The sequence below is a fragment of the Rhinoraja longicauda genome, chromosome 2 (assembly GCF_053455715.1).
Source record: "Rhinoraja longicauda isolate Sanriku21f chromosome 2, sRhiLon1.1, whole genome shotgun sequence".
In the NCBI taxonomy this organism is placed as follows: Eukaryota; Metazoa; Chordata; class Chondrichthyes; order Rajiformes; family Arhynchobatidae; genus Rhinoraja; species Rhinoraja longicauda.
In genome coordinates, this window is record NC_135954.1 from 2,710,391 (window position 1) to 2,724,067 (window position 13,677).

The 13,677-nt window shown below is 46.1% G+C and overlaps 1 protein-coding gene across 6 annotated transcripts in view; it reads right to left on the reverse strand.

Annotated features, from left to right (window-relative positions):
• prpf4bb (pre-mRNA processing factor 4Bb) overlaps window positions 1-13,677 on the reverse strand; it is a 71,817-nt gene that overhangs the window by 27,176 nt on the left and 30,964 nt on the right. For all 6 annotated transcript variants that reach the window (XR_013548345.1, XR_013548344.1, XR_013548346.1 and 3 more), the window contains exons 5-8: window positions 11,454-11,535; window positions 4,173-4,383; window positions 1,184-1,257; window positions 69-159 (exon numbers count right to left, since the gene is read on the reverse strand). Coding sequence is in view for 1 of the 6 variants with exons in the window: in XM_078413908.1 (XP_078270034.1) it covers window positions 69-159; window positions 1,184-1,257; window positions 4,173-4,383; window positions 11,454-11,535 (458 nt within the window). In the remaining 5 variants the exon portion in view is untranslated. The remainder of the gene's footprint in view (window positions 1-68; window positions 160-1,183; window positions 1,258-4,172; window positions 4,384-11,453; window positions 11,536-13,677) is intronic.

The window sequence follows — 13,677 nt, forward strand, 5'->3', positions numbered from 1 at the left end:
TTTTGTTTTTATCTTTTTTTGTTTTACATGTTCGAAATAAAATATAAACAAAATACACAAATACTTACTATAATAGCCTTCTGCATCAGTCCAGTTATCCCTGAGATTGGGATTTTCTTTGAAATCCTTCCCAAAGCCAGCCGCTCTCAAATGGGCACTCTGAAAACAAATGGACAGACCTGATCTCTAAATATGTACGCTTAACGATAAACAATATTCTGTGCGTAAAAAAGCCATTAAGCAAAACAGTCCATATATATATATTTGAAGCAATAGGCAAGCAATTGATTGAAAAAATTGAGTTAGTCATAAAACAGCTTTTGCAATTTATTTATTATATGCATTCACAGTAAAAACAAGTCAGAAACCCATTTCCCTCAGGGCAGAATTGTCAAGGACTAGAGGGCATAGCTTCACGGTGAGAAGAGCAGAGTTTTATGGATATGTGCAATGCTAGTTTTTATTTTACACAGAGGGTGGTGGGTTCCTGGAACGCGCTGCCAGGGATGGTGGTGGAGGCAGATACGATAGGGGGATTTAAGATTATTTAAGATAGGCACATGGATACGTGGGGATTGGCGGGATAAGTATCTTGTGCAGGCAGAGGTGTTAGTTTATCTTGGTATTATGTTTGGTACGGACATGGCGGGCCGAAGCACCCGTTCCTGTGCTGCACTTTTCTATCGAGAAACAAGGAGCTACAGGTGCCGGTTTGCAAATAATGACAAATGTGCCGGAGTAACTCAGCGGGTCAGGCAGCATCTCTGGAGAACATGGATGGGTGGCGTTTCACATAGTGCTGGAGTAACTCAGCGGGTCAGGCAGCATCTCTGGAGAACATGGATGGGTGGCGTTTCACATAGTGCTGGAGTAACTCAGCGGGTCAGGCAGCATCTCTGGAGAACATGGATAGGTGACGTTTCACAGAGTGCTGGAGTAACTCAGCGGGTCAGGCAGCATCTGTGGAGAACATGGACAGGTGACGTTTCAGAGTGCTGGAGTAACTCAGCGTCTCTGGAGAACATGGATAGGTGATTTTTCAGAACGGGACCCCATGTTTAGTTGAGTTTATCGTCACGTGCACCAAGGCACGGTGAAAAGCTTTGTTCCACATTCTAAGGCAAAGTGAAAAGTCACCAACAGTCTTTAATATGCAACCTTTATAAAGGTAGAGTATACATACATCAAAATAAGCAGCAAACATGTCATCAGATTCTGTAAACATATCTGGAACAGTTGGCTTCTTCAGAGCAGCTCCTGCATGAAATAATTAACTCATATCAGCCACTATTATTCAAAACTTTAAAGTATAAACATTTCTAAACGGTAAACTTCATCAATGGACAACAGAAAAACACGATTCCAAATAAGTTCATAAGTGATAAGAGTAGAATTGTGCCAGTCGGCCCATCAAGTCTACTCTGCCATTCACGGCTGATTGTTATTCTTAAACTGTGACCCTTGGTTCTGGACTTCCTCAACATCGGGAACATTTTTCCTGCATCTAGCCTGTACAATCCATTAAGAATTTTAGATGTTTCAATCAGATCCCCTCTCATCCTTCTAAATTCCAGTGAATACAAGCCCAGTCGACCCATTCTTTCATCATATGTCAGTCCCACCATCCAGAGAATTAACCTGGTGAACCTACGTTGCACTCCCTCAATAGCAATAATGTCCTTCCTCAAATTAGGAGACCAAAATTGCACACAATGCTCCAGGGCCCTGTCCAACTGCAGTAGGACCTCTTTGCTCCTAAACTCAAATCCTCTCGCAATGAAGGCCAACATGCCATTAGCTGTACAGACAGCAGCCGTAGTCAGGATGGAACTCGGGTCTCTAGCGCTGTGAGGCAGCAACTCTACCGCTGCGCCACCGTGCCGATCTTCTCTTCTCTCAGACTGCATGATGCACCATGTCTCTACATCCGCTTACATTCTCCACACAAAACATATTGTTATTGTGAATCAGTTGATATTCTTTTCCCTCACCCCTCATCTTCCTGTGCTCTGAGGAATAGAGTTCTAACTTGCTCAACCTCTCCCTATTTCTCAGGACCTCAAGTCCTGGCAACACCCTCACAAATCTCTGCACCCTTTCCAGCTTGACAACGTTTTTCCTACAACACCGTGACCAAAAACTGAACACAATACTCCAAATATGGCCTCAATGTCTTGTATAACTGCAGTATGACCTGCCAACTTCTGTACTCAATATTCCACCTGATGAAGGCTAATGTGCCAAAAGCCTTTTTGACCACCTCATCTACGTGTGACGCCACTTTCAAAGAACTTGGTACCTGCAGTCCTAGATCCCTCAGCTTTACAACACTCCCCAAAACCTTACCATTCACTTTGTAGGTCCTGCCCGTGTTAGTCTTTCCAAAATACCACACCTCACATATATATCTCTGTATTGAATTCCATCAATTGATTAGTACGGGTGTCAACGGTTCTGGGGAGAAGGCAGGAGAATGGGGTTGAGAGGGAGAGATAGATCAGCCATGAGTGAATGGCGGAGTAGACTCGATGAACCGAATGGTCTGATTCTGCTCCTACCATTTATAGAAACATAGAAAATAGGTGCAGGAGGAGGCCATTCGGCCCTTCCAGCCTGCACCGCCATTCAATATGATCATGGCTGATCATCCATCTCAGTATCCCGTACCTGCCTTCTCTCCATACACCCTGACCCCTTTAGCCACAAGGGCCACATCTAACTCCCATTAATTATGAAATTCCATCTGCTATTCCTCAGCCCACTTGGCCAACAGATCAACACCCTGCTGCTGCGTTTGACAACCATCTTCACTTATCTGCAACACCACTCACTTTAGTGCCATCTGCAACCTTGCTAATCGTGGATAGACACAAAATGCTGGAGTAACTCAGCGGGACAGGCAGCGTCTCTGGAGAGAAGGAATGGGTGACGTTTCGGGTCGAGGCCCTTCTTCAGTCTGAAGAAGGGCCTCGACCAGAAACATCACCCATCCCTTCTCTCCTCAGAGATGCTGCCTGTCCCGCTGAGTTACTCCAGCATTTTGTGTGAGTCTTCGATTTAAACCAGCATCCGCAGTTCCTTCCTGCACACTTTGCTAATCATAGGTGGACACAGTGTGAACTGTGAGGAAGATGCTGTGAGGTTGCAGGGTGACTTGGATAGGTTGTGTGAGTGGGCGGATGCATGGCAGATGCAGTTTAATGTGGAGAAGTGTGAGGTTATCCACTTTGGTGGTCAGAATAGGAAGGCAGAGTATTATCTGAATGGTGTCAAGTTAGGAAAAGGGGACGTACAACGAGATCTGGGTGTCCTAGTGCATCAGACACTGAAAGGAAGCATGCAGGTACAGCAGGCAGTGAAGAAAGCCAATGGAACGTTGGCCTTCATAACAAGAGGAGTTGAGTATAGGAGCAAAGAGGTCCTTCTGCAGTTGTACAGGGCCCTAGTGAGACCTCACCTGGAGTACAGTGTGCAGTTTTGGTCTCCAAATTTGAGGAAGGATATTCTTGCTATTGAGGGCGTGCAGCGTAGGTTTACTAGGTTAATTCCCGGATTGGCGGGACTGTCATATGTTGAAAGACTGGAGCTTGTATACACTGGAATTTAGAAGGATGAGAGGAGATCTTATCGAAAAGTATCAGATTATTAAGGGGTTGGACACGTTAGAGGCAGGAAACATGTTCCCAATTTTGGGGGAGTCCAGAACAAGGGGCCACAGTTTAAGAATAAGGGATAGGCCGTTTAGAACTGAGATGAGGAAAAACGTTTTCAGTCAGAGTTGTGAATCTGTGGAATTCTCTGCCTCAGAAGGCAGTGGAGGCCAATTCTCTGAATGCATTCAAGAGAGAGCTAGATAGAGCTCTTAAGGACAGCGGAGTCAGGGGGTATGGGGAGAAGGCAGGAACGGGGTACTGATTGAGAATGATCAGCCACGATCACATTGAATGGTGGTGCTGGCTCGAAGGGCCTCCTCCTGCACCTATTGTCTATTGACACAAAATGCTGGAGTAACTCAGCGGGGACAGGAATGGGTGACTTTTCGGGCCCAGACCCTCCTCCAGTCTACTTCGATTTAAACCAGCATCTGCAGTTCTCTCCTGCACGCCTGGCTGACCATACCACCAACGCTCTCGTCTACTCGGCACCACGGTGGCCAGATTGCTGAAGCGCACCTTCTTTCAGTTCGAGTGCCATGAGGTTCCGCTTGGCGTTGACGGAGGCCTCGAAGGTGTCGATGTTCTCCCGCTCGTACTCCTTGACGTCGGCGGCTGCTTGCTCCAGGATGTCGTCGGGAGACGGGGAGCGGCTCCGCGTGCTGCTCTGAGGACTATTTGGTTCAGACAACCCAGACACGTTGCTGTCTTCATTTGGGTGTCTATATTTCTGCAACGCAAAGAGCCACAAGTTCGCAAGTTATAAGGAGAAGGAAAAAAATTGGCCATTCGACCCATCTGAGTCCACTCCGCCATTCAATCATGGCTGATCCCTGCCTCCGAATCCCATTTTCCAGCCTTCTTCCCATTAACCCGTGACACTTAAGGCATTGGACACGCTAGAGGCAGGAAACATGTTCCCAATGTTGGGGGAGTCCAGAACCAGGGGCCACAGTTTAAGAATAAGGGGTAGGCCATTTAGAACGGAAATGAGGAAAAACTTTTTCACTCAGAGAGTTGTGAATCTGTGGAATTCTCTGCCTCAGAAGGCAGAGGAGGCCAATTCTCTGGATGCTTTCAAGAGAGAGCTAGATAGAGCTCTTAATGATTGTGGAGTCAGGGGGTATGGGGAGAAGGCGGGGTGCTGATTGCGGATGCGTGAAATGCGGTGCCGGCTCGAAGGGCCGATTGGCCTACTCCTGCACCTATTGTCTATTGTCAAACACCCGTTCTAATCAGGAACTGCCTTAAAAATATTCAGACTTGGCCTCCACAGCCCTCTGTGGCAACGAATTCCACAGATTAACTACCGTCTGACTGAAGGGGTTCCTCCTCACCTCTTTTCTAAACGAGCGCCCTTTACAGTCATACAACACGGAGACAGGCCCTTCGGCCCAACTCGTCCATGCCGACCAAGGTGTTCCATCTATGCCAGTCCTGCCACCCGCGTTTAGTCCAGATCCCTCTTAAGCCTTAGAAATAGAGATCTGCAAGTGCCCGTTTATACCAAAGATAGACACAAAGTGCTGGAACAATTCAGAGGGTTAGGCAGCATCTCTGGAGAAAACGGATGGGTGACGTTTCGGGTCGGGACCCTTCTTCAACCTGAAACATTCTGACCCGAAATGTCACCCATCCTTTTTCTCCAGAGATGCTGCCTGACCTGCTGAGTTACTCCAGCACTTTGTCTAACCCTCTAAACGTTTCCTATACAAGTTCCTATCTTTTGTATACTTTTATAGTACCTGCCTCCTCTGGCAGATCGCTCCATCAACACACCACTGAGATTTATTTTTTTCCCACTCAGAGGATGGGGAGGAGAATGAAATGGGGAGAGGGGATAGGGAGTTGTCTTTGAGTTGAGAATTGGCTGGAGGAGGTTTGAATTATAAAATTATAAAAGTACTGGACAAGTTAGATGCAGGAAAAATGTTCCCAATGTTGGGGGAGTCCAGAACCAGGGGCCACAGTCGAAGAATAAAGGGGAGTCCATTTTCACACAGACAGTTGTGAATTTGTGCAATTCTCTGCCACAGAAGGCAGTAGAGGCCAATTCACTGGATGATTTTAAAAGAGAGTTAGATTGAGCTCTAGGGGCTAGTGGAATCAAGGGATATGGGGAGAAGGCAGGCACGGGTTACTGATTGTGGATGATCAGCCATGATCACAATGAATGGCGGTGCTGACTCGAAGGGCCAATTGGCCTCCTCCTGCACCTATTTTCTATGTTTCTATGAGAGTCAAAGTTATACAGTCACACAAGGAGACGGTCATACAATATGGAAACAGGCCCTCCGGCCTAAATTTCCTCTGCTGACCAAGAAGCTCCATCTACATTAGTCCCATCTGCCCGCGTACTGCCTGATGTATCCCTCTCATCCTTTCATAGAAACTTAGAAAATAGGTGCAGGAGGAGGCCATTTGGCCCTTCGAGCCAGCACCGCCATTTATTGTGATCATGGCTGATCATCCACAATCAGTAACCCGTGCCTGCCTTCTCCCCATATCCCTTGATTCCACTAGCCCCTAGAGCTCTATCTAACTTTCTTTTAAATTCATCCAGTGAATTGGCCTCCACTGCCTTCTGTGGCAGAGAATTCCACAAATTCACAACTCTCTGGGTGAAAAAGTATTTTCTCGCCTCAGTTTTAGATGGCCTCCCCGTTATTCTTAGACTGTGGCCCCTGGTTCCTGTCCATGTACCTGATGATAAATTATTTTCAGTGCAACCCTCTACCTTTTATAAATATCAATGTTTGTCCTTACTTCCTGTTCAATCGCTTCATAGCTGTGGAAAATTTCTTTTGAGTCTCATCTATAAACAAAACATTATCCAACTTATAAACCTGTAAATTTCCCCAGTGCGGGACAAATAAAGGAATATATTATTATTATTATTAATTCAGTTGCTACAGAAAATAGAGCTTAAATCCATAGAAGCTTAAAATTGATACTATTTTAATACGTAAGCAAATGTAATAGATCTTTTTTCACTGAAGCAACAGAAATTGATAAGAAAGCAAACAAAAGTATTCAGATTCATTTCTGGAGGCAAGGATTGCAAAATATGATAAGTGATCTCAGAGGACCCTTGATTTTAGGAGGGCTGGTGAATTGATCTGGAGATATGAATACATGAGACTTCACGCGCATTTCTAATCTATAGACTGCAGGGACGATACTGTAACATTAAAACTGCGTTTTTTTTTTTACAATGACATAAAAACAAAGTCCAGGAGAACAGGCCCATCGGCCCTCAATGTCTAGAGGTCTCAGTGGCGCAGCTGGTAGAGCCGCTGCCCCAAGGCGCCAGAGACCAGGGTTCGATCCCGACCTCGGGTGCTGTCTGCCTGTGGAGTTTTCACAATAGACAATAGGTGCAGGAGGAGGCCATTCGGCCCTTCGATCCAGCACCGCCATTCAATGTGATCATGGCTGATCATTCTCAATCAGTACCCCGTTCCTGCCTTCTCCCCATACCCCCTGTCTCCGCTATACTTAAGAGATCTATCTAGCTCTCTCTTGAATGCATTCAGAGACTTGGCCTCCACTGCCTTCTGAGGCAGAGAATTCCACAGATTCACAACTCTCTGACTGAAAAAGGTTTTTCCTCATCTCCGTTCTAAATGGCCTACCCCTTATTCTTAAACAGTGGCCCCTGATTCTGGACTCCCCCAACATTGGGGACATGTTTCCTGCCTCTAACGTGTCCAACCCCTTAATAGACAATAGACAATAGGTGCAGGAGTAGGCCATTCGGCCCTTCGATCCAGCACCGCCATTCAATGTGATCATGGCTGATCATTCTCAATCAGTACCCCGTTCCTGCCTTCTCCCCATACCCCCTGACTCCGCTATCCTTAAGAGCTCTATCTAGCTCTCTCTTGAATGCATTCAGAGAATTGGCCTCCACTGCCTTCTGAGGCAGAGAATTCCACAGATTCACAACTCTCTGACTGAAAAAGGTTTTTCCTCATCTCCGTTCTAAATGGCCTACCCCTTATTCTTAAACTGTGGCTCCTGGTTCTGGACTCCCCCAACATTGGGAACATGTTTCCTGCCTCTAACGTGTCCAACCCCTTAATAATCTTATATGTTTCGATAAGATCCCCTCTCATCCTTCACGTTCTCCCTGTGACCACGTGGGCTTTCTCAGAGTGCTCTGGTTTCTTCCCACATCTGAAAGATGTGCGGGTTTGTACGTTAAATGGCCTGGGGTGTAAATTGCCCCTCGTGTATAGTGAGTGGATGAGAAAGTGGGATAACAGGTTTGCGGCTGTGAACAGGTGATTGATGGTCAACGTGAACTCGTTGGGAAGAAGGGCCAGTTTCCATGCAGTATCTCTAACCCAAACATGATGTCAATACGAACTAATTTAATCTGCCTGTACATGATCCATAACCCTCAATTCTATGCATATCCACATGCCCATCAAAATCTTCTTAAATGCCACAATCGTATCATTATCAGATTTGAGAAAATGGAGCAGACAAGAATAAACAGGCTGGTAATGATATTCTTGCTATTGAGGGAGTGCAGCGTAGGTTCACCAAGTTAATTCCCGGGATGGTGGGACTGTCGAATACTGAAAGAATGGAGCGACTGGGCTTGTACACACTGGAATTTAGAAGGACGAGAGGGGATCTTATTGAAACAATTAAGATTATTAAGGGATTGGACACGCTAGAGGCAGGAAACATATTCCCGATGTTGGGGGAGTCCAGAACCAGGGGCCACAGTTTAAGAAGAAAGGGTGGGCCATTTAGAACGGAGATGAGGAAAAACTTTTTTCACTCAGAGAGTTGTGAATCTGTGGAATTCTCTGCCTCAGAAGGCAGTGGAGGCCAATTCTCTGGATGCTTCCAAGAGAGAGTTAGATAGAGCTCTTAAAGATCGCGGAGTCAGAGGGTATGGGGAGAAGGCAGAAACAGGGGTACTGATTGTGGATGATCAGCCATGATCACAGTGAATGGCGGTGCTGGCTCGAAGGACCGAATGGCCTCCTCCTGCACCTACTGTCTATTGTAATCTTGGCACAATGGATAACGGGGACCTGATACAAATGTTCACAAGTCAGGGGAGCAGAATTATACCGTCCCGCCCACCAGGTCTACTCCGCCATTTGATCGTGGCTGATCCATCTTTCCCTCTCAACCCCATTCTCCTGCCTTCTCCCCATAACACGGCACGCGAACTAATCAAGAATCTGTCAATTTCTGCCGTAAAAATATCCATTGATTTGGCCTCCACAGCCTTCTCTGGCAATGAATTCCACAGATTCATTACTCTCTGACAAAATAAATTACTGCTCATCTTTCTAAAGGCACATCCTTTTATTCCGAGTCGGTGGCTGAAGATAAATCTTGTACGGAATCTCAAATAAATCTTGAAAGGATTTATTCAGTGCACGGAGTGGAATGGTTTCCAATGGCCTCCACAGCTATCAAAAGAAATTAATTTAAACCAAAACCTATAGAAAGAATATGAAATTCATATCAGTTTTATGTGGCTGATGCAGATATAAACCTGCTGAATCGTTTGCTTCCGTACATGTACTTATCTCAATGAAAAATGATCACAATTTCTCCCTCACATACTACGCATCAACATATTAGGGCGGTCACGGTGGTGCAGTGGTAGAGTTGCTGCCTTACAGCGAATGCAGCGCTGGAGACCCGGGTTCCATCCCGACTACGGGTGCTGTCTGTACGGAGTTTGCACATTCTCCCCGTGACCTGCGTGGGTTTTCTCCGGGATCTTCGGTTTCCTCCCACACTTCAAAGACGTACAGGTATGTAGGTTAATTGGCTTGGTAAATGTAAAAATTGTCCCTAGTGTGCTTAGAATAAGACAATAGACAATAGGTGCAGGAGGCCATTCGGCCCTTTGAGCCAGCACTGCCATTCAATGTGATCATGGCTGATCATTCTCAATCAGTACCCCGTTCCTGCCTTCTCCCCATACCCCCTGACTCCGCTATCCTTAAGAGCTCTATCTAGCTCTCTCTTGAATGCATTCAATAGTGTTAATATGCGGGGATCGCTGGTTGGCGCGGACCCGGTGGGCCGAAGGGCCTGTTTCCGCGCTGCGTCTCTAAACTAAAAACTAAACTAAATATCACTTTCGTTTAGAGCGTGGAAACAGGCCCTTTGGCCCACTGAGTCGGTGGCGACCAGCGACTGTCCCCATACGGAAGGCACTATCGCTTACACTGGGGGAAACCTACCATTTTACTGAAGCCAATTAACCTACAAACCTGTACGGCTTTGGGATGTGGGAGGAAACTGAAGCGCCCAGAGAAAACCCACACAGGTCACAGGGAGAACGTACAAACCCCTACAGACAGCGCCCGTAGTCAGGATCAAACCTGGGTCTCTGGCGTTGTAAGGTACCAATTCTACCGCTGCGCCACTGTGCTGCCCCAAGATCAATGTACAGTTCATCCACATGTGGAAAGCAAAAGAACACAGCACTCTGCTTGACACAAAATGCTGGAGTAACTCAGCGGGACAGGCAGCATCTCGGGAGAGAAGGAATGGGTGACGTTTCGGGTCGGGGCCCTTCTTCAGACTCTGAAGGGTCTCGACCCTGAAACGTTACCCATTCCTTCTCTCCTGAGATGCTGCCTGTCCCGCTGAGTTACTCCAGCATTTTGTGTCTACCTTCGATTTAAACCAGCATCTGCAGTCTTTTTTTGCTACAGCATTCTTTCTCGTCTTGCGCTTAGAATTGTGGAATAATTTAATGAATAAAGGGAGGAAACCAAAATCCATTGTATTTTCCAGCAACTTATTCAAATGTACTCAGAGGCATAAGTGGCGTAATGTCAAAGACTAGAGGGCATAAATTTAAAGTGAAAGTGGCAAAGTTTAAAGGAAAAAAAGACACAAAGAGCTGGTGTAACTCAGCGGGTCAGGCAGCATCTCTGGAGAACATGGATAGCTGACGTTTCACAGAGTGCTGGAGTAACTCAGCGGGTCAGGCAGCATCTCTGGAGAACATGGATAGGTGATGTTTCACAGAATGCTGGAGTAACTCAGTGGGTCAGGCAGCATCTGTGGAGAACATGGATAGGTGATGTTTCACAGAGTGCTGGGGTAACTCAGCGGGTCAGGCAGCATCTCTGGAGAACATGGATAGGTGATGTTTCACAGAGTGCTGGAGTAACTCAGTGGGTCAGGCAGCATCTGTGGAGAACATGGATAGGTGACGTTTCACAGAGTGCTGGGAGTAACTCAGCGGGTCAGACAGCCTCTCTGGAGAACATGGATAGGTGATGTTTCGGGTCAGAACCCTTCTTCAGACTGAGTCAGTCTGAAGAAAGTCCCGATCTGAAACGTCACTTACCCCTGTTCTCCACAGAGATGCAAGCTGTCTTGCTGAATTACTCCAGCACTTTGTCTCTTTTTGTAAAAATGCATCTGCGGTTCTCATGTTGCTAAAGTTTAAAGGAGATGAGAGGGGTGCAAGTTTTTGTTTACAGGGGATGGTAGGTGCCTTGAACGCGCTGCCAGGGGAGGTGAAGGCCGATGCAATAGTGCATTAGTACATGGATATGCAGGGAATGATGGATGTGGATCATGTGCAGGCAAGTGAGATTAGTTCAGCACTGACATTGTGGGCCGAAGGGCCTGTTTGGTTCCATGTAAACAGGCCCAACCTCGACACCTGAAAATGTACACTACGACAGTGCATACACATTGTTAAAAGTAATATCTTGCACATAAATTTCATTCATGGATCATAGATAATTCAATGATATTCTATTTCAAATAAGAATTTATAGCCCGATACCGTACCTGAACAATCGCCTGTCTCTCTTTCCGTCTTTGCTCAATGACGGCTTCTTCATCTTCCTCTTCTACATCAAAATCCTCCAGACTAGAGACAAAATAAAAATGAAGACATCGCAAATTAAAATGGGATTAAAATTGGGTAAATTTAATTCTTCATACGTTCGCCATCCAGTTTGTCAGTGACAATCACCATGAGCATTGTGGCACTCCGTGGACTTTGGTTGAGATACAACCCGGAAACAGGCCCTTCGGCCCAGCGATCCCTATACTATCCCGCACACACAAGGCATATATTTTTTAGTATCATTAATTAATTTCCCAGTACTTCTACGTCCTTTCCATTATGTGGAGACAGAAGGAACAATGAAGCTTGATCCTTTGTTATACCAAGTTTACCACTTTTGTCATTCTATCTGCTCATGAAATTGAACTGTTTTATTTGTGTTACAGATATTATTAACCTGTGCTTTAACTTTTACTGCTTTCAGTATCTCTACCCACGGCTAAATGTTCCAAGGAGGTGGAACTCTACCGCTGCACCACCGTGACTGCCCAAGCTGTTTCCCCTATGGGTGTAGATTATAGGTTTGAGATGGATTATTTCTGTAGACAGGCTATGAAGACTGCAAGCTCCTTGATAGCAGTCTTCATAGCCTGTCTACAGAAATAATCCATCTCAAACCTATAATCTACACCCATAGGGGCAACAGCTTGGGCGATCACGGTGGCGCAGCGGTAGAGTTGCTGCCTTACAGCGAATGCAGCGCCGGAGACCCGGGTTCCATCCCGACTATGGGTGCTGTCTGTACGGAGTTTGTACATTCTCCCGTGACCTGCGTGGGTTTTCTCCGAGATCTTCGGCTTCTTTCCTCACTCGAAAGACGTACAGGTTTGTACGTGAATTGGCTTGGTAAATGTAAAAATTGTCCCTAGTGTGCGGGGATCGCTGGTCGGCGCGGACCCGGTGGGGCGAAGGGCCGTTTCCACGCTGTATCTCTAAACTAAACTAAACTAAATTAAAGCTTCTTGCCTTCTGTTATAAGCCTCTGATCGGTCCTTCAATGAACTATTTGGCCCTTTGAGCCAGCACCGCCATTCAATATGATCATGGTTGATCATCTAAAATGAGTACGCCGTTCCTGCTGATACACTACCCCATTGCGGACATTGGACTATGTCTTTGGAGCTGATGTGCCAGAATGTTGAAACTATATCCTGCACTCTGTGTCTTCCCCGTTGCTCTACCTATTGTACTTTTCTGTTTGACTGTAAGCATGTATCGGTTTCTCAGAGATTGCCAGATTATTGATTCCAACCTGCCTCATCCACCTCTTCTGACAGCTCGTTCCATACACCCACCACCCTCTGAGCGTCAGGGGTTACGGGGAGAAGGCAGGAGAATGGGGTTGAGGGGGAGAGATAGATCAGCCATGATTGAATGGCAGAGTAGACTTGATGGGCCAAATGGCCTAATTCTGCTCCGAGAAACCAGTTTCAGTTCAATAGACAATAGGTGCAGGAGGAGGCCATTCGACCCTTCGAGCCAGCACCACCATTCAATGTGGTCATGGCTGATCATTCTCAATCATTACCCCGTTCCTGCCTTCTCTCCATACCCCCTGACTCCGCTATCCTTAAGAGCTCTATCTAGCTCTCTCTTGAATACATTCAGAGAATTGGCCTCCACTGCCTTCTGAGGCAGAGAATTCCACAGATTCACAACTCTCTGACTGAAAAAGTTTTTCCTCATCTCGGTTCTAAATGGCCTACCCCTTATTCTTAAACGTGTATTGGGGAACAGTGAAAAGCTTTTGTTGCGCGCTAACCAGTTAGCTTAAAGACCATACATGATTGCAATCGAGCCATTCACAGTGTGTAGATACATGATAAGAGAATAACGTTTAGTTCAAGGTAAAGCCAGTAAAGTTCAATCAAAGATATTCCGAGGGTCTCCAATGAGGTCGACAGTCGTTCAGGACTGCTCTCCAGTTAAGGGAGGATGGTACAGATCTAAACTAACTGATTTGATTGAAAAGCATACAAAACAAAGCTTTCCACTGTACCTCAGTATACGTGGCAATGAGAAACCCAAACAAAGTGCTGGAGTAACTCAGCAGGTCAGGCAGCATTTCTAAAACACACGAATAAGCAATGTTTGGGGCTAGGGATGATAGTAGTAGGGGGAAGAAAGCTTGAGCACCTGACAATAATAAACCAAAACCCATGT